Below are 26,407 nucleotides of genomic sequence, written 5' to 3' on the forward strand. Positions count from 1 at the left end.
CCTCCTTCTCCCAGGTTCAAGTGATTCTCCCGCCTCAGCCTCCCAAGTCTCTGGGATTACAGGCATGTGCCACCAAGCCCAGCTAATTTGGTATTTTTAGTAGAGATGGGGGTTTCTCCATGTTGGTCAGGCTAGTCTTGAACTCCTGACCTCAGGTGATCTGCTTGCCTTGGCCTCCCAAAGTGCTGGGATTACATGCATAAGCCACCAAGCCCAGCCTCTGAATTTTTTTTTTTTTTTTTTTTAATCCTCCTCTCTGTTTTTTGTTCTACGTTTTTTTGTTTTTTTTTTAATACGGAGTCTTGCTCTGTCGCCTAGGCTGGAATGCAATGGTGCAGTCTTGGCTCACTGCAACCTCCACTTCCCAGTTCAAGCAGTTCTCCTGCCTCAGCCTCCCAAGTAACTGGGATTACAGGCACGTGCCACCGCGCCTGGCTAATTTTTGTATTTTTAGTAGAGATGGGGTTTCACCATGTTGGCCAGGCTGGTCTTGAACTCCTGATCTCGTGATCTCTAAAAATGACCTCGGCCTCTAAAAGTGCTGGGATTACAGGCGTGAGCCACTGTGCCCGGCCTTTTTTGTACTTTTTTTATAGAGATTAAGGTCTTGCTTTCTGGTCTCGAACTCCTAGGCTCAAGTGATCCTCCCACCTCGGCCTCCCAAAGTGTTGGGATTACAGGCATGAGTCTTTGTGCCTAGTCCCTCATTGTACATTTTGAACGTCATACAGTAACACCCTAGTATGAAAGTAAACAAACAATTAGTTTTTAGAATTGTTGGGGCAAATACCAGAATAAATAGCTAGAAAAGATGAAAATGGTGGCCTGCCATGGCTAGGATATTGCTTTTTTTTTACATGTTCTTGTATGTATGTGTGTGTAGTGTTTTGGTAAAAATTACAATGGATTTAAAAAGGGAAGAAGTAGAAAATGTAGATGATCAAAATGAAATAAATAAGAATTGCCTAGTATTACACCCCCAAATATAACAACTAACATTTATTTTATTTTCTTCCTTTTTATTATTATTATTTTTTTTGAGACAGAGTCTTGCTCAGTTGCCCAGGCTGGAGTGCAATGGTAGGATCTCAGCTTACTGCAACCCCCGCCTCCTGGGTTCAAGTGACTCTTGTGCCTCAGCCTCTTGAGTATCTGGGTTTACAAGCATGTCCCGCCACACCCAGCTAATTTTTGTGTTTTGAGTAGAGATGGGTTTCGCCATGTTAGCCAGGCTGGTCTCCTACTTCTGGCCTCAAGTGATCGCTCACCTCAGCCTCCCAAATTGCTGGGATTACAGACGTGAGCCACTGCACCTGGCTTGTTCCATTTTTTTCTACGCATTTTTTGGAATTTTTCAGAAAAATTGAAAGAAATTGTTGTAATCTGTCACACAGATCCAACAATTATTAGCATTTTTGCCATATGTGTTCTATGTATACTTATGTGTGTGTGCATATATAGAATTTTTTTTTGCTGAATCAGTTGAAAATGAGTTGCAGATATGATAATGATAATTCACCCCTAACTACAGCTACTAGCCAACTACTACTAATATGCATCTCTTATGATAAGGACAGTGTTCTATATAACCACAACACCATTATCACATAATTTAAGAAAATTAGAGGCTGGGTGCAGTGGCTCACATCTGTAGTCCCAGCACTTCGGGAAGTCAAGGTGGGTGGATTGCTTGAGGACAGGAGTTTGAGACCAGTCTGGCCAGCATAGTGAAACCCCGTCTCTACTAGAAATACAAAAATTAGCCAGGCGTGATGATACGTGCCCATTGTAATCCCAGCTACTTGGGAGACTGTGGCATGAGAATCATTTGAACTTGGGAGGCAGAGGTTAGAGTGAGCTGAGATCATGTCACTGCACTGCAGCCTGTGTAATAGAGCAAGACCCTGTCTCAAAAAAAAAAAAAAAAAGAAAAGAAAAAAAGAAAATTAACACGAATTTCCTAGTGTCATTTAATATTCAAATCATATTTTGAGTTTCCCCAATTCACCCCAAAATGTCTTTTATAGTTCGGATTTTTTCTTACGCTTTTTTTTTTTTTTTGAACCAAGATCCAGCCAAAGTTTGTGTATTGTTAGAACTGAATGAGAAGGAAGAAAAAAACAACAAAGAAACCAAAGTTTGTGCATTGTATTTGGTTGTTGTATCTCTTTAGTCCTTTTTAATCTAGAACAGTCTTCCACCTTTTTTTTCATGACATTGAATGACGTTGGATTTTTGAAGAGACTAGGACAGTTCTGTAGAATGTCCACAAGCAAATCTTATCAAAAGTGACCAGGCATGGTGGCTTACACCTGTAATCCCAGCCCTTTGGGAGGCTGAGGTAGGCGGATTGCTCGAGCCCAGGAGTTCAAGATCAGCCTGGGCAATATGGCGAAACCTCTTCCCTACAAAACATACAAAAATTACCACATCTGGCTACTCAGGAGGCTGAGGTGGGAGGATTGCTTGAGCCCAGGAGTTGGAGGTTGCAGTGAGCTGTGATTGTGCCACTATACTCCAGCCTGGGTGACAGAGTAAGACCTTTTGAAACTTTTGTTTTTTCACTTTATATTACTAATGTTTTGTTAGATCCACAGGTTCAGTCCTGTGTTTAAGTTTCTTCATAGTTGGACCTTAATATACTTTTTCAGATCTCTCCCAGTACTTTCCAGTACCAGCTTTTTCCTTGAACTATTTGCCTTGGTGTCTAGTCATCCTCTGTATACTTTTTCCAACCTTGGCCCAAAACAGTTAGCTCACATTATTTCTCTTATCTGATTTTGTAATAGTTTTTGCCTTTTTCCATACGTTCTGAATTTTCTTTGTTTGAAATTGAAATGCCTTCTGGTGTTTTATCTGTTTATTCAAGTCACAGAATTTTAGAATTTGTGGAGTACTAGAGATTTGGTAAGAAAGCTGACCTTCAAGTCTTGACTATGTGACTGATAAGCTATAGGACTTGGTGAAGTCTCCTCTTTTTGAGACAGTTTCCTTAACTGTAAAATGAGAAGGTAGAGTTAAATGTCATTGACTATTCCCATGATTATCAAGGGATAAGTATGGTAGAAAAGTAATAGAGGGCCGGGCGTGGTGACTCATGCCTGTAATCCCAGCACTTTAGGAGGCAGAGGTGGGCAGATCATTTGAGGTTAAGAGTTCGAGACCAACCTGACCAACATGGTGAAACCCCGTTTCTACTGAAAATACAAAAAAATTAGCTGGGCGTGATGGTGCATGCCTGTAGTCCCAGCCACTCGGGAGGATGAGGCAGTAGAATTTCCTGAACCCAGGAGACGGAGGTTGCAGTGAGCTGAGATGGCACCACTGCACTCCAGCCTGGGTGACAGAGCGAGAGCGAGGCTCCAAAAAACAAAAAGAAAAGAAAAGTAATAGAGGAGTTCAGAAGCAGAGACAGATTACTGTTGGCTGGTAAGTAGCATGGGTATGATTGAATTTAAGCTGAATGATTATGGAGCCCAAATGAAATAACTTTTGTGAAAAGTTCTTAAAATAATATGGTGTTATATAAATGTAACTGATGTTTTACCAAACAAAATGGAGCAGGGTGCTTTGGCGAAAGAAGGGGGGCCTGTATTGATGTGCTGATGGCATAATTATTGTAGTATATTAAAGAATGTCTCAGAACTGTAGTTATCCTAATAGTACTGCTTGAAACTTTCAAATTGTTACCGCTCTTAATTGCTTTCCAAAGTGGGGATAATGGTGGATCTGATCTCTTCTCTTTTGTTCTTGCAGCTCTATTATCAAGTCCTAAATTTCGGAATGATTGTCTCATCGGCACTAATGATCTGGAAGGGGTTAATGGTAATAACTGGAAGTGAAAGTCCAATTGTAGTGGTGCTCAGGTAACAGTTTTTCCTTTCAAGGCATAGAATTGCATGGCATTACTTGGGAGAAAAATTGAGATATGAATAACTGGTATATCATTCCCTTAGAAACTACTCTTTTCCAGAAAAGGGCCTGGAAGAAAATTAGTCACTACTTCTCAATAGTAAGAAATTCTCAGGCTGGGCGCAGTGGCTTATGCCTGTAATCCCAGCAATTTGGGAGGCTGAGGCAGGCGGATTGCTTGAGCTCAGGAATTTGAGACTAGCTTGGGCAATGTGGTGAAACCCTGTCTCCACAAACAATACAAAAATTAGTGGGTGTGGTGGCATGCACCTGTAGTCTCAGCTACTCGGGAGGCTGAAGTGGGAGGATCGCCTAAGCCCTGGAACTTGAGGCCTGCAATGAGTTGTGATTGCACCACTGCACTCCAGCCTGGGCGACAGAGCGAGACCCTGTCTCCAAAAAAAAGAGAGACAGAAAAGAAATTCTCACTTTGTTAGGCATTTCCATTCAGAACCCCAAAGGGCTCATGACCATTCTACAAAAAGGTTACCATGTGAGGTTTCTTTTTGTCACATCCTTTAAGAAAGTGTCTCGGCCGGGCGCAGTGGCTCAAGCCTCTAATCCCAGCACTTTGGGAGGCCGAGACGGGCGGATCACGAGGTCAGGAGATCGAGACCATCCTGGCTAACACGGTGAAACCCCGTCTCTACTAAAAATACAAAAAAACTAGCCGGGCGAGGTGGCGGGCGCCTGTAGTTCCAGCTACTCTGGAGGCTGAGGCAGGAGAATGGCGTAAACTCGGGAGGCGGAGCTTGCAGTGAGCTGAGATCCGGCCACTGCACTCTAGCCCGGGCGACAGAGCAAGACTCCATCTCAAAAAAAAAAAAAAAGAAAGTGTCTCATTGTACTTTATTTTCCTGAAATTGTCTTTTTATATTCCTCACTTTGATACACCAGGCCTGATATTTAGTTGTTAGTTCATTAAATGTTATAGTACTTCCACAAATTAAAGAGTTTTTCTGTAGCATGTTCTCAATGTCAGTATAGAAGAATCACTAATTATTTCCAAGTTTCCTGCTGACCTTTAAATATCACTTCTAAACTAGACTCCAGGAATTTTGAAGGCATTAATACCATCTCTTATGGTGACAAATAGAACTGAATTTTTTTCTCCACTCTGCTTCCTTCCCTATCTTTGCACTCATACTCTTAGTGAATGTTTTTTTTAAAGATGGGGTCTCGCTCTGTTTACCCAGGATAGAGTGCAGTGGCGCCATCATAACTCATAGCAGACTCCACCTACCAGTCTCAAAGGATCCTTCCATTTTATCCTCCCGAGCAGCTGGGACTGCAGGCCTGCTCCACCACACCTGGTTAATTTTTTAATTTTTTTGTAGAGATGGTGTATTAGTTCATTTTCATGCTGCTGATAAAGACATACCCAAGACTGGGCAATTTACAAAAGAAAGAGGTTTAATGGACTTACAGTTGCACGTTACTGGGGACATGGCAGAAGGTGAAAGGCATGTCTCATATGGCAGCAGACAAGAGAAGAGAGCTTTTGCAGTGGAACTCCCCTTTTTAAAACCATCAGATCTCATGAGACTTATTCACTATCACCAGAACAGCACAGGAAAAACCTGCGCCATGATTCAATTACCTCCTACCAGGTCCCTCCCACAACAGGTGGGAATTCAAGATGAGATTTGGGTGGGGACACAGCCAAACTATATCAAATAGGATCTCACTGTGTTGCCCAGTCTGGTCTTGATCTCCTAGGTTCAAGCAATCCTCCCACCTTGGCCTCCCAACATGCTGGGATTATAAGCATGAGTCACCATGCCCAGCCACTCTTAGTGATTTTAAAACCTAATTTAGTAACTCATTTTTAGAGAATTACCACTTGGTTGTTTAATTGAAACATTACAGGCTGGGTGTGGTGGCCCATGCCTGTAATCCCAGCACTTTGGGAGGCTGAGTCAGACAGATCACTTGAGACCAGAAGTTCGAGGCCAGCATGTTGAAACCCCGTCTCTACTAAAAATACAAAAATTAGCCGGGTGTGGTGGCAGGTGCCTGTAGTCCCAGCTACTCAGGAGGCTGAGGCAGGAGCTTGAACCTAGGAGGCGGAGGTTGCAGTGAGCAGAGATCGCTCCATTGGACTCCAGCCTGGGCGACGAGCGAAACTCTATCTCAAAAAAAAAAAAAAAAAGAAACATTATAGTTTTGTCAGATTTTGGGCTTAATTTTGTAAGCCCAAATCCTTTCTGGAGATAATGGACTGCAGATTTAAAATAAATTGAATTATTAATATTATCTAGAATGGAAGTAATAGTACGTTAACATTATCTAGACTCTAAGTAATAGTGCTTAGATTACTCTTTTTTAACCAAATTATTGAGATATGATTGACATACAAAAAGCTGTACATAGCCGGGCGCGGTGGCTCAAGCCTGTAATCCCAGCACTTTGGGAGGCTGAGACGGGTGGATCACGAGGTCAAGAGATCGAGACCATCCTGGCTAACACGGTGAAACCCCGTCTCTACTAAAAAATACAAGAAAAACTAGCCAGGCGAGGTGGCGGGCACCTGTAGTCCCAGCTACTCCGGAGGCCGAGGCAGGAGAATGGCGTAAACCCGGGAGGTGGAGCTTGCAGTGAGCTGAGATCCAGCCACTGCACTCCAGCCCGGGCGACAGAGCCAAGGCCCCGTCTAAAAAAAAAAAAAAAAAAAAAAGCTGTACATATTTAATATATACACCTTGATCAATTTGCAGGTAAGTATATTCCTGTGAAACCATCACCACAATCATGGAAGTGAATATATTCATCACTTTCAAAAGTTTCCCCCCTTTCTATTTTTTTGTGATAAGAACATTTAACACAGGGCCTCCCTCCATCGCCCAGACTGGAGTGTGCCATCACACCTGGCTAATTTTTATTTTATTTTTTTATAGAGATCGAGTCTTGAACTCCTGATCTCAAGTGATCCTCCCGCCTCAACCTCCCAAGTGCTGGGATAATAGGCTTGAACCATCGTGCCTGGCCCCCAGTTTCTCCTTTTCCTTCTTCTTCTCCTTCTTCTCCTTCTTCTCCTTCTCCTTCTCCTTCTTCTTCTCCTTCTCCTCCTTCTCCTTCTTCTTTTCCTCCTTTTCCTCCTTCTCCTCCTCCTCCTCCTTCTCCCTTCTCCCTTCTCCTCCCTTCTTTCTTCTTCCTCCTCCTCCTCCTCCTTCTCCTTCTTTCTTTTTTCTTTTTTTTAAATTTTGAAACAGAGTCTCACTCTATTGCTCAGGCTAGAGTACAATGGCACAATCTCAGCCCACTGCAACCTCCACCTCCTGGGTTTAAGTGATTCTCCTGCGTCAGCCTCCTGAGTAGCTGGGATTACAGGTGTGCACCACCATGCTCAGCTAATTTTTGTATTTTTAGTTGAGACTGGGTTTCACTGTGTTGGCCAGGCTGGTCTCGAACTCCTGACCTCAGGTGACCTGCCCACCTTGACCTCCCGAAGTGCTGGAATTACAGGTGTGAGCCACTGCACCTGGCCGAGATTTTTTAAAAGTTCCTCAGGTCATTCCAATGTGCAGCAAAGTTTGAGACCCACTGCTATATCCCTTTACATAGAGGGATGAGAGTCTTTAAACAAAAGTGTTTGGAGTTTGTACTTATTCCCGCATTGAACTTTATTTCTTGTCTTTCTATTCTTATTTAAGCTGTAGTTATAGAAAACCGGAGCTTGAGTTTCTGAAAAATACTGATGGGCTACTTCTTTTTAGATAAAAAGGGGTTCATAAATTAGTGCAAATATCTTAGGACCTTTTTAGGACTTGGTGTAGGATGGAAGAGGTAAGAGGTAAGAAGATACTCTGTAGAAGTTAGTCTTACTTATTACCATAGAATTGAATCTTTTCCTGGCTTCTGAAATTCTTAGGCAAAAATCTCTGCTTATCCCTTGTTTTTTTTTCTCTTTTTAAAATAAGTAAATTGATAACACAAGCATTATCTCTGTGGCTGACAGTTCTTTGACTTGATGAGCCATTTTTCCTTCTAAATAAGTTGAACCTGTAAGGTCATCTTGGCTGTTATCTTTATAAATGGCAGAGGAAGATGATCCAGTTCTAATTTGCATATTTGAATATGTTTAGTGTTTTCAGATGAAGTGAGAATAAGGGCATTGTTTTAAAGTTCATTCTTTTATATTCTGTTTGTCGTTTGAAATTTTAAAAGGTTGGCCGGGCGCGGTGGCTCAAGCCTGTCATCTCAGCACTTTGGGAGGCTGAGGTGGGCGGATCACAAGGTCAGGAGATCGAGACCATCCTGGCTAACACGGTGAAACCCCGTCTCTACTAAAAATACAAGAAAATTAGCCGGGCGTGGTGGCAGGCACCTGTAGTCCCAGCTACTTGGGAGGCTGAGGCAGGAGAATGGTGTGAACCTGGGGGGGCGGAGCTTGCAGTGAGCCGAGATCGTGCCACTACACTCCAGCCTGGGGCACAGAGCAAGACTCCATCTCAAAAAAAAAAAAAAGAAATTTTAAAAGATTAAGGAATTAGTAACACTGACCTTTTCAAGATTTAAGCTTCTTTGAATAGTAATACTTGAAATGGAACTAGTTAGTGAAGGTTAATAACTAAAACAAAATCTTTTGTTGTAACTTATTAGTCTGAGGAAACCATATTTTGAGAACAATACACATTTCTGTTGATATAGTTGTTAAGGTATTGAGTATACTCCAGAAGTGATATTTTTTATTTTGTTGAATATCTAATTTGGAAAGTACTTTTAATCTCATACTTTCTTTTTGCTATTATATTCTTCTTTCCCTTCTAGTGGCAGCATGGAACCTGCATTTCATAGAGGAGATCTTCTCTTTCTAACAAATCGAGTTGAAGATCCCATACGAGTGGGAGAAATTGTTGTTTTTAGGATAGAAGGAAGAGAGATTCCTATAGTTCACCGAGTCTTGAAGATTCATGAAAAGTATGTGCAAAGTATATCATCTTTGTTTCTAACTGCTTTTGTTTAAGTGTTTGTGGTATTTAGTTTTGATAGCCTAAAGACTGTGAAAGAGTGAGGAACCTCTAGGCCATCTTCCAGTCCATTTGAAAGTTTAGTGAACATTTTGAAAACTGTAAATAATTATTTATTGGTTCATATTTTTCCCTGAAGGTTTTTCCTGGTTCCCTTTTACTTCCCAACCTGTCAGTGACTCTGTATGTAATTCCAAAAAACTATGACATAAAGATAGATCCTAAATATAATCTTCTGGTTGGGCACAGTGACTCATGCCTACAATCCCAGTACTTTGGGAGGCCAAGGTGAGAGAATGGCTTGAGCCCAGGAGTTTGAGATCAGCCTGGGCAACATGGTGAGATTCCTTCTCTATTAAAATGAAACAAAACAAAAAAAGGCCAGGCACGGTAGCTCACGCCTGTAATCCCCGCACTTTGGGAGGCCGAGGTGGGTGGATCACCTGAGGTGAGGGGTTTGAGACCAGCCTGGCTAACATGGTGAAACCCTGTCTCTACTAAAATATAAAAATTAGCCAGACTCTGTCTCAATCAATCAGTCAATCAATCAATAGCTGGGCATAGTGGCATGTGCCTGTAGTCCCAGTTAATTGGAGGACTGAGGTGGGAGGATTGTGTGAGTCCAGGAGTTTGAGGTTGCAGTGAGTCGTGTTTGTGCCACTGCACACTCCACTCCACCCTGTCTCATAAAAGAAAACAAAGAAATGAAAGAAAAGGGAGGCATTCTGGATGACACACAGACGAGAAGTGAAAGAATAGGCATGATTTAGGTTCTTTTTTTTTTTGAAACAGTTTCCCTCTGTTACCCAGGCTGGAATGCAATGGTGCTACCTCGGCTCACTGCAACCTCCGCCTCCTGGGCTCAAGCGATTCTCATGCCTCAGCCTCCTGAGTAGCTGGGATTACAGGCACGTGCCACCATACCCAGCTAATTTTTGTATTTTTAGTAGAGACAGGGTTTCACCGTGTTGGTCAGGCTGGTCTTGAACCCCTAGCCTCAAGTGATCCACCTGCCTTGGCCTCCCAAAGTGCTGGGATTACAGGCATGAGCGATTGCACCTGGTGGATTTTAGTTCTTGAATATGCAAAAGCTCTCTGTAAATACTATCTTATTTTTACCACCCTATAAAATTGTTTTTTTCCTCCGCTTAAAGAAAAAGGAACTGTCAACCATTGCTTTTTGAAATTCCTATAAACATTCTAGTTTAGAAGAGTTCTTTCTTCATTGGTGAAATAAAGATATGACAGCTTTTTTTTTTTAATAAAATCCAATGTCATCATGTATGTGAAAATACTATAATTTAAAGTGACATTATATTATTGACTGGGAAGGAATAACTTAAATTTTTAGACATTTTTTGGGGGCCGGGAGCAGTGGCTCATGCCTGTAATCCCAGCAGTTTGGGAGGCTGAGGCGGGCAGATCACCTGAGGTCAGGAGTTCAAGACCAGCCTGGTCAACATGGTGAAACCCATCTCTACTAAAAGTACAAAAATTAGCCAGGCGTGGTGGTGGGCACCTGTAATCCCAGCTACTCAGGAGGCTGAGGCAGGAGAATCACTTGAACCTGGGAGGCTGAGGTTGCAGTGAGCTGAGATCACGCCACTGCATTCTAGCCTGAGTGACAGAGTGAGACTCCATCTCAAAAAAAAAAAAAGAAATTTATTTTGGAATTATAGAGGTTTATTCAGTGCAGATAGTGTTTTCCAGATTCTCAAAGTAGATTTGTGTTGTTCATTCTCAGCATTGCCTGTTGTGAGCAAAGCTGAACCAACTTTCCCCTAAATATATCAGAGAGAATCAAACTGAGCTTAGGCCTTGTTTAAGCTGGAGGAAAATTTCTCCATTTTTATTTATGATTCTTTGAAATTGAGTGAGTTTGCCTGGGCGTGGTGACTCATGTCTGTAATCCCAGCCCTTTGGGAGGCTGAGGCGGGTGGAGTGCTTGAGCACAGGAGCGCTAGACCAGCATGGGCATCCAGACCAGATGGTGAAACCCTGTTTCTACAAATACAAAAAAAAAAATTACTCAGGCACAGTGGTGTGCACTTGTCCCAGCTGCTCAGGAGGCTGAGGTAGGAGGATCACTTGAACCCAGGAGGTTGAGGCTGCAGTGAGCCAAGATCATGCCACTTTATTCTATCCTGGGCAACAGAATAAGACTCTATCTCAAAAAAACAAAAAAGAAAAAGAAATTGAATGAGTCATAGACTTCGGTTTAAAACTGTTTCTGGGCAGATTCATAGACAGATAATGTATTGATTGGAAAATCCTTAAATTTTTAAAATAATTGTGTAAGAATTCTGATGATTTTAAATATGGTACTTATAATCTGGGATTTTTGGTGATTTATTTCAGACTCTTGAGGTACCTTCAACTTGCAGGCCTGTGTAGATAACAGACCCTGTTAATATTCAGAAAATTTCAATTTTCTTTTTTCTTTTGGGGAGACTGAAATACCTGGTCGGAGTTACCATTTGGGTTTTTTTTTTTTTTTTTTTTTGAGACGGAGTCTCGCTCTTTCGCCCAGGCTGGAGCGCATGGTGCAATTTTGGCTCACTGCAACATCTGCCTCCTGGGTTCAAGCAATTCTCCTGCCTCAGCCTCCCGAGTAGCTGGGACTACAGGCACCTGCCACCATGCCCAGCTAATTTTTGTATTTTTAGTAGAGGCAGGGTTTCACCATGCTGGCCAGACTGGTCTTGAACTCCTGATCTCAAATGATTCACCCACCTATGCCTCCCAAAGTGCTGAGATTACAGGCGTGAGCCACCGCATCCAGCCCCATTTGGTTTAATAATATTAACATTGCACTTAAATATGGGGACAAATAATATTCAAAATGTATGCATTTAGTAAGTTCATCCTGTGGGAGGTGTATTAGTCTGTTCTCATGCTGCTAATAAAGACATACCTGACACTGGGTAATTTATAAAGGAAAGAGGTTTAATGGACTCACAGTTCCACATGGCTGGGGAGGGCTCACAATCAGAAGGCAAAGAAGAAGCAAAGGCATGTACGTGTCAGCAGGCAAGATACATGTCGGCAGGCAAGATAGCATGTGCAGAGGAACTCCCATTTATAAAACCATCAGATCTCATGAGACTTATTCACTCTCACGAGAAGAGCTTGGGAAAGACCTGCCCCCATGACCCAATTATCTCCCACTGGGTCCCTCCCATGACACATGGTAATTATGGGAACTCCAGTTCAAGATGAGATTTGGGTAGGGACACAGCCAAACCATATCAGGAAATATTATAATTGGATAATATTGAACACTGGCATGTGATTAAGTATTTGGAAAGAGAAATTTTACCATTGGGTGACTTAATCCTTAGCTTTGCTTTTCCCATGCAGATGGATATATTATTCTGTACCCATTTAGCTTTTGGGGTCTTATTTTTTCTCATCTGTAAAGTGGTATTTCCTTCTTCCTAATTTCGCAGTATTATGATGGGTGAATTAAATTCTAAACTCTTTGATCTCCCTAGAAGTAGATAATATTAAATATTTAGTCCTTGTTCCAGCAAGGGAAAAATCCTATGTAAATATGCCTTCACTCAGTATTTTGAGCCTATGCCTTGTGAAATGCTGGAGTAGGACCTAATATGTCTAGTAAGATCAGGTGCAGTGGGTCACGCCTGTAATCCCAGCACTTTGGGAGGCCGAGGAGGGCAGATCACCTGAGGTCAGGAGTTCCAGACCAGCCTGACCAACATGGTGAAACCCTGTCTCTACTAATAATATAAAAATTAACTGGGTGTGGTGGTGCACGCCTTTAATCCCCGCTGCTCGGGAGGCAGAGGTTGCAGTGAGCCAAGATTGCGCCGTTGCATTCCAGCCTGGGTGACAAGAGTGAAACTCCATCTCAAAAAAATAAAAAATAGTCTAATAAGAGCTGGTTGCCACCAGAGAATATTTGTTTCACCACTAAGTAGATGAAGGATATCTATGCTTTTTCAAAAAAGCTATAGTGGTGTCTCCTGATTACATCCCAGAAGGGGAAATTGGGTGCGTTAGTATATTTGTTTTGCCAGCAAATCAAGTCTTTGGGAATAGTCCAGATCTCTCTAGCACCCTTTCCTTTTTCTGGGGAGTCCATTTCCTGGGTTTTATCTCCTCATATCTGATTTGCCTTTTCTGCATGTGTGGAGTTGGTATTGTTTTCTGGGTTGAATTTACTTTTCCTTCCTGCTGCTCCTGACTTTCACTCTTGCAGTGAGCCCCTCCTAGCACCTGTCCTCTTTTACTCTTCAGAATTTTTCCTTTATTCACTTACTGAATTGTCAGCTACAGATTATTTTTCCCTATATATTTGCATTTTTTCTAACTGGAATCTTATTTTTAATGTGACTGTTTGCACTCAACCATCTTTGGTGTTTGCAACACCTCCCAAATTAGTTTCCTCTGCAGATTTAACATCTAGTGAGCCAGTTTCTGACTTAGAATCTAAGTGGATATTAGCCCATAGAAACCTGAAGCTAATTTTCTTCTTTTTACTGCAGTGGTCAATCCAAATGCACTTGAATTAATTTTCAGCTAGGCTTTATCAACTGTAAAATATACTTTGCTTTCAATTAAATTTTAAAATTACTAGAAACTTCATGATTCTTTAGTAGAATTAAACTAATAATTTTCTGGTCAAGCAAATGCTATTCCTGGCCAGGCACAGTGGTTCACGCCAGTAATCCCAGCACTTTGGGAGGCCGAGGTGGGCAGATCACGAGATCAGAAGTTTGAGACCAGCCTGGCCAACATGGTGAAACTCTGTCTCTACGAAAAATACAAAAAATTAGCTGGGTGTGGTGGTGGGCACTTGTAATCCTGGCTACTTGGGAGGCTGAGGCAGGAGAATAGCTTGAACCCAGGAGGCGGGGTTGCAGTGAGCCGAGATCACGCCATTGCACTCCAGCCTGGGCAATAGTGTGAGACTCTGTCTCAGAACAAAACAAAACAAAACAAAACAAAACAAAACAAAAAAACAAAATACTATTCCTATAAACCGTGGCATATCTGAAGAATTGAGATATTTCTTCTTTTAAAGCTAACATTTTTTTCCTAATATAAAAGTAACTCATGTTTGTTGGAGAAAAAAGAAGATAAAGATAATCTAAAGAAAGCCATAGATAGCCACTGTTTATCCACTGATCTGTTTATACATTGGTCTGTATTATTTTAGATCTTGTCTAATACCTTTTTTTTTTTGTTGCTTTTATTTTCTGAATTTGGGGAGTTTCTGACATGCACAGAAGAGTATAAGGAACCCCCATGTATCTATCATCACTGTCCCAGTGATGATTAATATATAGTCAATTCTCCTTCTCTACTCCCACCTCTTTCCCCTCCTGTGTTGTTATTATTTGTTATTTGAGACAGTGTCTCTGTCTCCAAGGCTAGAGTGCAGTGATGTGATCACAGCTCACTGCAGCCTCAGTCTCCCCAGGCTCAGGAGATCCTCTCACTTCAGCTGGGACCACAAGTGCACACCATCATGCTCGGCTAACTTTTTGTATTTTTTGCTTTGCCATGTTTCCCAGGTTGGTCTTGAACTCCTGGGCTCAAGTGATCCACCCACCTTGGCCTCTCAGTGTGCTAGGATTATAGGAGTGAGCCACTGCGCCTGGCCAAACAATTCTTTTTTTTTTTTTTTTTTTTTTTGAGACGGAGTCTCGCTCTGTCGCCCAGGCTGGAGTACAGTGGCCGGATCTCAGCTCACTGCAAGCTCCGTCTCCTGGGTTCACGCCATTCTCCTGCCTCAGCCTCCCGAGTAGCTGGGACTACAGGCGCCCGCCACCTCACCTGGCTAGTTTTTTGTATTTTTTAGTAGAGACGAGGTTTCACCGTGTTAGCCAGGATAGTCTCAATCTCCTGACCTCGTGATCCACCTGTCTCGGCCTCCCAAAGTGCTGGGATTACAGGCTTGAGCCACCGCGCCCGGCCTCAAACAATTCTTTAGTATCATCAAGTATTTGATATTTGTTCAAATCCCCAATTGTGTCATAACTTTCTGGATCCAGATAAAGTCCTCAGGTGCAATTAGTTGATGTGGCTTTATAGTCTCTTGTTTTTTTTGTTTGGCATGGAGTCTCACTCTGTTGCCCAGGCTTGAGTGCAGTTGCATGATCTCAGCTCACTGCAACCTCCGCCTCCCAGGTCAAGCAATTCTCCTGCCTCAGCCTCCTGAGTAACTGGGACTACAGGCGCCCGCCACCACGCCCAGCTAATTTTTGTATTTTTAGTAGAGACAGGGTTTCACCATGTTGGCCAGGCTGGTCTTGAACTCCTGACCTCAGGTGATCCACCTGCCTCAGCCTCCCAGAGTGCTGGGATTACAGGCGTGAGCCACTGAGCCTGGCCATCTGTTGTTTAATCTGTAGGTTACTTCCCTAACTTTCTTTGTTCCTTGCAAGTCATTAGTTGGAGAAACTGGGTTATTCTGTAGCTTCCCATAGTCTGTATCTTGCCAGTTATATCCTGTGAGATAGTTTATTGTGTTCCTTTGCTCTTTGTGCTTCCAGAAAATTGGTAGTGTGTATATATTTTAATATAAAAATGAGATTGTACTGAACATGCTATGTTGTATTCTTCACTTAATAACATTTGTGCAATCTTGTCATTAAATATTCTTCTATACCATTATTTTAATGCTTACATAATATTTGACCTCCTTAATATTGGATCTTTAGTTTGCTTTTAGTCGTTTATAAACAACACAGCTATTAACATTCTTATAGCTCGATAAATAATTATTTCAGCACTAGAATGGTGATAAGATAGGCTAATGCCACAAACATTTTTGGTTAACAAGAACAGATTTTGTGCTTTAAATGCCATGAAGGTATTTGATGACTTGGGTTTCCTCTACTCTTTTAAGGCAAAATGGGCATATCAAGTTTTTGACCAAAGGAGATAATAATGCAGTTGATGACCGAGGCCTCTATAAACAAGGACAACATTGGCTAGAGAAAAAAGATGTCGTGGGGAGAGCCAGGGGGTAAGTATAGAGGGGAGCATCTCAAACTTTTTATATCACTTGAAGTGTGGCCCTCTCAATCATATTATTTGATCATACACAGTTGAATATGGAGATTTGGTTCTGGTTCCACCAAATCACCCTTGTGTCCTTTGAAAATTTTGCTTCTTAAAAAGTGTCTAAAATTTCAGGTATACTACTCCAGAGGTGAGGAACTGGGGTGCAATAAAAGAATAGAATACTAGTGATGAGATGGTGAATTGGATGTGATAATTTTAAAAAATGTGTTTACTTATTTGGTTCACTGAAGAAATATTGGGCACCTTCCATGTGCTCTTATGTCCATACTATGCTAGGCTCTGGGGGTCTAGAGCACTATTAATCCTGCCTCATGAAACTTACTTTTTTTTTTTTTTTTCTTATTTTTTGAGATGGAGTCTTGTTCTGTCACCCAGGCTGGAGTGCAATGGCGCGATCTCAGCTCACTGCAACCTCCACCTCCTGGGTTCAAGCGATTCTCCTGCCTCAGCCTCCCGAGTAGCTGGGATTACAGGCACCCGCCACCATGCCTGGCTAATTTTTGTATTTTTTAGTAGAGATGGGGTTTCACCACAAACTTATATTTCTTAAGAAGTACTGAGTCAACAACTCAAAGTGTTCATCCAAATTAGTTTTATCATATTAATTTAATCCATAATATTTCTAGTCTTGAAATTGATGAGGTTGAATGAAATTAAAAAGTTATATTAAGCCTGTTTGTTTCAGATTTTATCAGGAGAACAGTTCAGTGGAGGACAGGAATTGTAAGTTGTTGGTATTAAGGAAGTATGGCATTGTTGCTTCCTTAATGTTATTAATAGTATTAACAATAACTCACGTTTATTAGGGCTTATTGTGTACCAGAGACTCATTCTAAGTGCTTTACAAGTATTACCACATTTTAACCTCAGAACAACCCTAATATTCCCATTCTACAGATGAGGAAACGTAAATGAGTTAGGTTATGTATCTAAGATTACATTCATGATCCTAAGTGGCTGGCTACATAGTCCACCTTAACCATCATACAAAAATTACTAGCATAACATTTGTGAAATGGATAGTTGCTAATTCTCACTAGTTAGATGCCACATGGCACTTTTGCCACTATCAGAACCTGTGCTCCTTTTGACCTAGAACAGACTGTATGGATATAGAGTTATTACACCAGTAAACAGGCCTGAGAAATGCAGTTCCCACAGAGAAGGAAGTATGAGTTGCTAAGTGAAAGCTTCCTCAGTTACAGCATGAGAGATGCTCAGTTTGGGGCCAAAGAGATCAGATCAGAACAGGTATCATTGTGCTTTGCCTGCTGCAGAGCTGTTGTTGTTGGTTTGTTTTGTTTGTTTTTTTTTTTGAGACGGAGTCTCGCTCTGTCGCCCAGGCTGGAGTGCAGTGGCCGGATCTCAGCTCACTGCAAGCTCCGCCTGTCGGGTTTACGCCATTCTCCTGCCTCAGCCTCCCGAGTAGCTGGGACTACAGGCGCCCGCCACCTCGCCCAGCTAGTTTTTTGTATTTTTTAGTAGAGACGGGGTTTCATCGTGTGAGCCAGGATGGTCTTGATCTCCTGAACTCGTGATCCGCCCGTCTCGGCCTCCCAAAGTGCTGGGATTACAAGCTTGAGCCACCGCGCCCGGCCTGTTGTTTTTTTAGTATGTCCCCACTTTAAAGAACTTTTCCTTTGATGGAGCTAAAAATACTTTTATAATCCAAATTAGGTCATCAGTGCTTCTGAGAAATACTAGTCCCCATCTTCCTCAGTTCCCAAGATGCTGCTAATGTGGTTATTTAAACTCACCAATCTCTGAGTCTTTTTGTTTTTCCTCAGATTATAAATGTACAGATTCATGTAGAAACATAAAGGAAATATCAGTAATCAAAAAGCAAAGTCACTTCTTATCTCCTTTTTCTTGATCTCCATAAATATTTATTAACTTTTTGGTTTGCATTGTATTAACCTTTATGTGTAGAGATAAAAATATTAATATGTACTTTTTTTTTGCCTTTTTTTTTTTTTTTTTTTTGAGACCAGAGTCTTGCTCTGTCACCCAGGCTAGAATGCGGGTGACATGGTCTCAGCTCAGTGCAACCTCTGCCTCCTGGGTTTAAAAGATTCTCATGCCTCAGCCTCCTGAGTAGCTGGGATTACAGGTGTGTGTCACCACGCCCAGCTAATTTTTTATATTTTTAGTAGAGACGGGGTCTCGATTTGTTGGCCAGACTGTCTCAAACTCCCAACTTCAAGTGATCCGCCTGTCTTGGCCTCTCAAAGTGCTGAGATTACAGGCATGAATTGTGGCACCCAGCCCTAGTATGTACATATTTATACAAATATAAATGCATTTTGTGTATGAAAGGAGAGTGGTCACACTGTCTTATAACCCTTTTTTACCCAAAAAATCACTACATATTTACAAATCAATATATTTACCATCGTATCATCATTTTCAAAGCTGTCTGCTATTCCACTGTATGGAAAGACCATATTATACTGTATCCTATGAATATATAGATAGATTTTATTCAGTCAGTGTCCTGTTGTTAGGTATTCTGATTATTTCCAGCTTTTTTATTGTGAACAATGTTATGATAAACATCCTTGTTACGTGTATCTCAGCATTTCTGCCCAACCATTCTTCAGAATAAATTCCTAGAAGTGGAATTACTGGGTGAAGCATACTCATATGTTAAGGCTTTTGACAAATTTTGCCAAGCCTGTTTCATTTATGCATCTGCCAGTACAACTGAGTGTTCCTTTATCTGAGTCTTCTTTTTTTTTCTTCTTCTTTTTTTTTGAGGCAGAGTCTTGCTCTTTTTCCCAGGTTAGAGAGTCTTGCTCTGTTGCCCAGGCTGGAGTGCAGTGGAGCAATCTTCAGCTCACTGCAACCTCTGCCTCTCAGGTTCAAATGATTCTCATGTCTCAGCCACCCAAGTAGCTGGGATTACAGGTGCATGCCACAACTCCTGGCTAATTTTTTCTATTTTTAGTAGAGATGGGTTTTCGCCATGTTGGCCAGGCTGGTCTGAAACCCCTGGCTTCGAGTGACCTGCCTGCCTTAGTCTCCTAAAGTGCTGGGACCACGGGCGTGAGCCACCACACCGAGCCTGGGTCTTGATTCTTAAGTGTTCATTACAGCTCTGTCTACTCGCTCTGGCCCATTGCTTGGGTAAAAGATGCATCATCCTACAAAAGGTTAGGGGAAATGTGTTTTCACTCAAGTAACTTGTCTTCTGGACAATTTTTGAAAAAATTCTGGCCGGGCACAGTGGCTTATGCCTGTAATCCCAGCACTTTGGGAGGCTGAGGCAGGCGAATCACTAGGTCAGGAGATCGAGACCATCCTGGCTAACACGATGAAACCCTGTCTCTACTAAAAATACAAAAAAATTAGCCAGGCATGGTGGCGGGCACCTGTAGTCCCAGTGACTCTGGAGGCTAAGACAGGAGAATGGCGTGAACCCAGGAGGCGGAGCTTACAGTGAGCCAAATCGCACCCCTGCACTCCAGCCTGGGCGACAGAGCGGGACTCTGTCAAGAAAAAATTCCACACTATTTAATGCTATTTTTAAAATCCCAACATTGAAAATATAGACCATTTTGTAGCTTTTACTTAAAAAATGTAATAGTCTGGTACTCTCTGCTTTAAGGAAGTTTCTGTAGAAAAAAAAAAAAAAACTAAGACATGAACAGCAGGAGCACAGAATCTTAACTGTATAAATTTACTTTCCTTTGATTGTACCTCTACTGAGCTTGACACGTAATGTAACGTAACACTTTCTTTTGTGGAAATTGTGTTTATAAAACACTAAACTGGTATTTCAAAGTCAGGCTGTACCCAAATCTCGAGAATAGAGCTTTTCCACAGGCAAGTCTGTTACTGTAGCACATATGTCTTCATGCTTTTTTTTTCTTGAGACAGCGTCTCACTCTTATCACCCAGGCTGGAATGCAGTGGCACAATCGTGGCTCACTGCAACCTGTACCTCCCAGGCCCAAGCAATCCTCCCACCTCAGCCTTCTCAGTAGCTAGGATCACAGGTGCATGCCATCACACCTGGCTAATTTTTTAAATTTTTGTAGAGATTGGTTCTCCCTGTGTTGCCCAAATTGGTCTTGAACTCCTGGGCTCAAGCAGTCCTCCCACCTTGGCCTCCCAAAGTCCTGGGGTTACAGGTGTGAGCCACTGTGGCTGGCCTCCTTTATGCTTTTTTTTTTTTGAGACAGAGTTTTGCTCTTGTTGCCCAGGCTGGAGTGCGATGGCACAATCTCGGCTCACTGCAACCTCTGCCTCCCAGGTTCAAAGGATTATCCTGCCTCAGCCTCCCGAGTAGCTGGAATAACAGGTGTGTGCTGCCACGCCCAGCTAATTTTTTGTATTTTTAGTAGAAACAGCTAATTTTTTGTATTTTTAGTAGAGATGGGGTTTCACCATGTTGGCCAGGCTGGTCTCTCTCTCTTATTTTTAACAGCTGCATGCTAAAAAAATTTTATGTTGAGTCCTAAGGCTCTAAATTAAAATAATTTTAAAAAATTTTTATTGAGATATAATTCACATATATTAGAATATAAAATTCACCATCTTAAAGACTACAATTCAGTAGGTTTCAGTATATTCACAAGATTGTGCAACCATCACCACTATCTAATTCCAGAACATTTCTGTCACCCCAAAAATAAAACTTTGTACTCATTAGCAGTCACTCCCCATCCTCTACTTCCTGTAGCCCCTGACAGCCACTAATCTGCTTTCTGTCTTTGTGCGTTTGCCTATTCTGGACTTTTTATATAAGCAGAATCATACAATATGTAATCTTTTGTGTCCAGCTTCTTTTCACCTAGCATAATGTTTTTAAGGCTTATTCATGTTGTAGCATGTAATAAAAACAATTTTAGAAAATGAAACCAATACTGAACCAATTAAGTATTAATAGAGATGATTTCTTCCTAAACTCAGGAAGTTGAAAAATTCAAGAGTACCCATTAGTCAACAAGGAGCAGAAAGCAGCAGGAGAAAAGGTTGAAAGATTGGCAGAGGATCGGGGAACAGAAATGTTGACAATGGAAAGAAGAATTAAAAAATATAAGGAAGGAATAGAGTAATTGAGCTCTCTGTTAACTGAAATCAGTTTTTTTTTTGTTTGTTTTTTTTTTCTGAGACTGAGTCTGGCTCTGTCGCCCATACTGGAGTGCAGTGGCCGGTTCTCAGCTCACTGCAAGCTCCGCCTCCTGGGTTCACACCATTCTCCTGCCTCAGCCTCCCGAGTAGCTGGGACTACAGGCGCCCGTCACCTCTCCCGGCTAGTTTTTTTGTATTGTTTAGTAGAGACGGGGTTTCACCGTGTTAGCCAGGATGGTCTCGATCTCTTGACCTCGTGATCCGCCCGTCTCGGCCTCCCAAAGAGCTGGGATTACAGGCTTGAACCACCGCGCCCCGCCTGAAATCAGTTTTATGGATAAGACTTTTTGAATGTACTTCTTACTTGAAACAAGACATTCTAGAAACAAGATGATCCTTTTCTAGTCATTGCATATTCTCTTACTCTCTCATTTAGTTGGCTGCTGGATTCTAGACTTCCCAGATATAGACCCTTTTTGATATTTGACAGAATTGTGCTGGAGTCTCTTCTTAATTTTTGTGGCATCTTTTCTTTACTGTTTGTTTGGCCTTTTGTCTAATGATCTCTATGAGCATCAGGAGACAGTGCTTTCTTCTGAGGCTACTTCCTCAGCAGTACCTGTGATCCCAAGAATTCCCAGGGAAATGTATTTAACTATATGAAATGCATTTTGCCTTCTAGATATTAACTTGGCACAGGCTGGTGTTGGAGTTGGCTTTGTGGATGGCATTTATTTTACTTATTTTAAACCTCCTGCTTATTAGCAACTCTGCTTTAGCACGTAAGTTTATCTGAGCAGAATAGGCAAAAGCTGCAAATGGTTTGAATTTAAGATGACTGATGATAGCAGCGCTGTGCACTTGATTATCAACTCTGCTTATCTCTGTCCATGGAGGGTAACAGTGGCACAGATAATTAAACCTGTTGTTTGACTTTGGACGGCCTCATCATATTCTGGCATCCTTAGATCTTGCTTATATTACTCCTAAAGACCAAGTTACTTTCATTTCACTGATAGTGGGCAAAGAAAAGCCAACCTTAAAAAAAAAGTTTCAGGTTGTGTGTGGTGGTTCATGCTTGTAATCTCAGCACTTTAACAGGCCAAGATGGGAGAACCACTTGAGCCCAGGAGTTTGAGACCAGCCTGAGCAATGTAGTGAGATGCTGTCTCTACAAAAAATTTAAAAAATTAGCTAGGCATGGTGGTGTGCACTTGTAGTCCCAGCTGCTTGGGAGGCTCAGGTGGGAGGATTGCTTGAGCCCAGGAGTTCAAGGCTGTAGTGAGCTATGATCACCACTGCATTCTAGCCTGGTAAGTAAGACCGCGTCTCAAAAAAATAAAAATTAAAAAAAAAAAATTACATGGATCATTCACAAGTGGCCTATGTGGTTGCTGGGAGCCAAGGATGTGGTTCTTTGGGCGTAGATATCATTTTTTTGGAGGTAATAGAGTCTCTGTGTATGAGAATGGCTGCTTATTGATCATCAGATCAGAATTGGCAGCTTAATGTCTTAGTAGAAATCAGATGCTTTTATAGCTCTTAATCTGTACTTTACTGTGAGGCATTTGCCTTTATGTTCTTAAATTAGGTGATTTACTTTCACTGAAAGCTATTTCTTTTATGGAAGTGTTAAAAATGGGACAAAAGAAGTAACAGTTACTGCACTAAAAAGGAAAAATTATATATAATATATATGTATATATATAATATATAAAAAATATAGAAAACCTCTATCCATCCTCTTAGAGCTTAGCCATGCCATTCTTTAACAACTGTTACTTTTCAGCTCTTGGAGATCCCAGGGGTTGAGATGAAAGCATGAACCCTGAAAAGGGATATTATTTGCCATCACACACCTATATGTGCATCTCACACTAAAATTGTGCTTCTTGAATTTTGATGTGCGGGAGCATCATTTGGGCCCCACCTTTCAGAAATTCCCTGACTCAGTCGATCTGGGAAAGATTTAAGAATCTGCAATTTTTTTTTTTTTTTTTTTTTTTTGAGACAGAGTCTCGCTCTGTCGCCAGGCTGGCATGCAGTGGCGCAATCATGGCGCAGTACAACCTCCACCTCCCAGGTTCAAGCGATTCTGCTGCCACAGCCTCCCGAGTAGCTTGGATTACAGGCATGCACCACCATGCCCAGCTAATTTTTATATTTTTAGTAGAGACAGGGTTTCACCATGTTGACCAGGATGGTCTTGATCTCCTGACCTCGTGATCCACCTGCCTCAGCCTCCCAAAGTTCTGAGATTACAGGCATGAGCCACTGTGCCCAGCCAAGAATCTGCATTTTTAACAAGCCATCAAGCGTTTGTGACAGGGGAGGTCTAGGCTTTAAGAAACACCAGTGGGAGTTTGGGGTTGGGGCAGGAGAGACAGGTGTCAGTGATCCTGCCAGAAGGGAGAGGAGCAGGGAGGGGTGAGGACAAGAGACAGAAGTGAGGGGATTCTTAAAGGGAAATGAAATGTGTCCAAAACAAAATGTGTGTTCAAGTTTGCCTAAGGCTTTGATGGTGTAGATATTATGTGGGAGGTAATTTCTGTTTGTGCTGTCTTTGGCATGGTGCAAAGATTGTAGGTAGGTACCCTGAATAAAAGTATCTGGGCAATTTTAAAGTGTGCAAAGGTCAGCCTCCACTTCTGCTCAGCCTCCCTATGATAGGCTCTAGCTTAGTACAACATTGCCAGTCCGCTCTGGAGTCCAGCGAGAGAAGAGGAGGATAAAGAAGAAAGTTTTACATTTGCTAACCACCTCTTCCACTCACATCGATGGTACCCTGCTAATGTTCTCTTTCTGCCCTGAATTCTTATGATGTCAAAGTAGTCTTTTGCATGGAGAGGAATTTAAGCCCTAGGAGAAAATAGGATTTCCCCAAGAGAGAGCAAAAAGAAGAGGCCCGGACATTCAGACATTCAATCAGGCAGGATATACTGGATATCTCCTATGTGTAAGGTACTATGTTGGCCTTGAGGGTACAGGGGGAACAAGATAGGCATCATTGTTGCCCTTACAGAGCTTCTAGTTTAGTAGGGGAGACAGACATGTATAGAATCTGTTGTATAACTAATTATTTAGTAAAAGTATTATAATTGTTATAAAGACCTCAAAGGAAATGTATCAGGTGTTGTAAGATCATATAACAGGTGGTTTTGCTTAGTTGAGGGGAAAAACTTTAGGGGCATGAGGAATTAGAAAGAGCTAGTGAAAAGAAGGTGTAGCAACCAAAGAGGTAGGTGAAGAAACAAATTTGTGGTACATTAAGAAACCAAGGAGGAGGAATTTCCAGAGCATATTTGTGGTCATGAAAGTCAAATGGTGCCACGATGGAAAGGAATATGGGGGTTGAGACTGGTTTGCTACATATGGTGACGAAAACCGTTCTAGAATAGTTTCAAGATTAATAGGACCAAACACAGATTACAGGTGGTTAACAAATGAGAAGGTGGTGAAATCCTAAGTACTATAATGAACTCTTACACTCACTTTTTGGCCACTTAAGATGAAGTACTTTGTAATATTCTGGCTGTGCTTGCTTTGTCTCCCTAGCTAGATTGACAGCTTCTTGAAGGTTATGATGATAAACCTAGCCCCTAGCAGTATATCAACATGTAGCATTAGAGTCACCACCTGGAGATCTAAGACCTTGGATCTATCTGGTGCTGGTTCTGCCACACACAAGCCATGTACCTTGGGCATGATCATCTGTTTCCTCATCTCTAAAATGGTGATATTCCTAACTTTACTATCACTTGGGCTTTTGAAAGGATCAAATAGGGCAGTATATAGAAATGAACTTTGTGAATTGAAAATTAGTATTCTATAGAAGATATTGATAATATTCAGTGAATGATAACAGCTGCTTTACATTGGAAATTCTGTGATAATCAGTTTTTTTGTTTGTTTTAGATTTGTTCCTTATATTGGAATTGTGACAATCCTCATGAATGACTATCCTAAATTTAAGGTAAGGGCCTGTATTATTTGTTTTATTAAAAATGTAATCTTTTGGGCCAGGTGCGGTGGCTCACGCCTGTAATCCCAGCACTCTGGGAGGCCAAGGTAAGTGGATTGCTTGAGCCCAGGAGTTCGTGACCAGCCTGGGCCACATAGTGAAACCCCGTGTCTATTTAAAAAAAAAAAAAAAATTATTAGCCTGGGTGCAGTGGCTCACACCTGTAATCCCAGCACTTTGGGAGGCTGAGGCAGGCAGATCACCTGAGGTCAGGAGTTCAAGAACACCTGGTCAATATGGCAAAACCCTGTCTTTACTAAAAATACAAAAAAATTAGCCAGGTGTGGTGGTACATGCCTGTAATCCCAGCTACTGGGGAGGCTGAGGCATGAGAATTGCTTGAATATGGCAGATGGAGGTTGCTGCTGCACTCCAACCTGGGTGACAAAGTAAGACTCTGTCTCAAAAAAAAAAAAAGAAAATTATTTAAAGAAATGTGATCTTTTGCTTAGTATTGGAAACTTTTAAATGGATTACAGTTAAAAGATGAAAGAATAATTGGATAGTTTAGTAATATATTCACAAAGACCAGTTTATTAATTAACTCTAAGAACCCCTGAACTTTTCAGCGCTTCTCTGACATGTGGTTCTGTGTTTATTTTCTAGTATGCAGTGCTCTTTTTGCTGGGTTTATTCGTGCTGGTTCATCGTGAGTAAGAAACCTGCCTTGCTGTTCCTGGGAAGATGCCATACTTTTCGTTACTGGATGTTTGGAGTAGATACTGGTCTGTGATTGGTGGAATGGAGAACACACGTGTTGGTGCTTCTTGGTAGCACTGGTTTGCATTAGTTTATGTTTCCACGCCAGAGTTTGTGTGGGCGGGCACATGTGCACCACAGAGTGCACTTGAGGGGACTTTCAGTCACAGAATTTCATAATTGTCATTGTCACACTTTCACATTTTTGTACATCAGTGAATTTTTTATATTAAAAGGTTGAGCCAAAGCCCCCAGTGTTTGTATTTTGAAGCCAAGCTTCACTTCTAAAGTGCCTACAGAGACTTGTAAATGAAAATGCAGCTCTGCATGAGTTTGAAACCGTCATACCTCCTTCTAATAGGAATGGCATATACTGAGGTGGTCGTAAGTCTTAACTTTTAAAATTTTAAATAAAAGACTTTGCACATTGAACCCCTTATCCCTGAATTGTGTTTGTTTGCAAAGCTTCCAAAATCTGCCTTCCTTGGCTGGTTCTTAGTACCCCTTGGGGGATATAAAGGCTTAGTGTGAACAGTCCTTCAGCTAAGAAGGTTGCTCTGATACTAACAACTGGTTTTTTTGTTTTTCTGTTTTGCGTGTGTGTGTGTGTGTGTGTGTGTGTGTGTGAAGCAAAAGTAGCCACTGACATTCATAGGAAATCTCTTAGTCATAA

The 26,407-nt window shown here is 41.6% G+C and overlaps 1 protein-coding gene across 1 annotated transcript in view; it reads left to right on the top strand.

The window, feature by feature from the left end:
* The window catches only part of SEC11A (SEC11 homolog A, signal peptidase complex subunit), a 48,224-nt gene extending 22,058 nt beyond the window's left edge, over positions 1-26,166 (top strand). The window contains exons 2-6 of the mRNA XM_023187170.1: positions 3,757-3,866; positions 8,683-8,832; positions 15,760-15,879; positions 24,930-24,987; positions 25,642-26,166. Coding sequence (XP_023042938.1) covers positions 3,757-3,866; positions 8,683-8,832; positions 15,760-15,879; positions 24,930-24,987; positions 25,642-25,692 — 489 coding nt within the window. The 3' untranslated portion in view covers positions 25,693-26,166. The remainder of the gene's footprint in view (positions 1-3,756; positions 3,867-8,682; positions 8,833-15,759; positions 15,880-24,929; positions 24,988-25,641) is intronic.
* The last annotated feature ends 241 nt before the right edge of the window (positions 26,167-26,407 follow it).

The sequence above is a fragment of the Piliocolobus tephrosceles genome, chromosome 6, assembly GCF_002776525.5.
Source record: "Piliocolobus tephrosceles isolate RC106 chromosome 6, ASM277652v3, whole genome shotgun sequence".
In the NCBI taxonomy this organism is placed as follows: Eukaryota; Metazoa; Chordata; class Mammalia; order Primates; family Cercopithecidae; genus Piliocolobus; species Piliocolobus tephrosceles.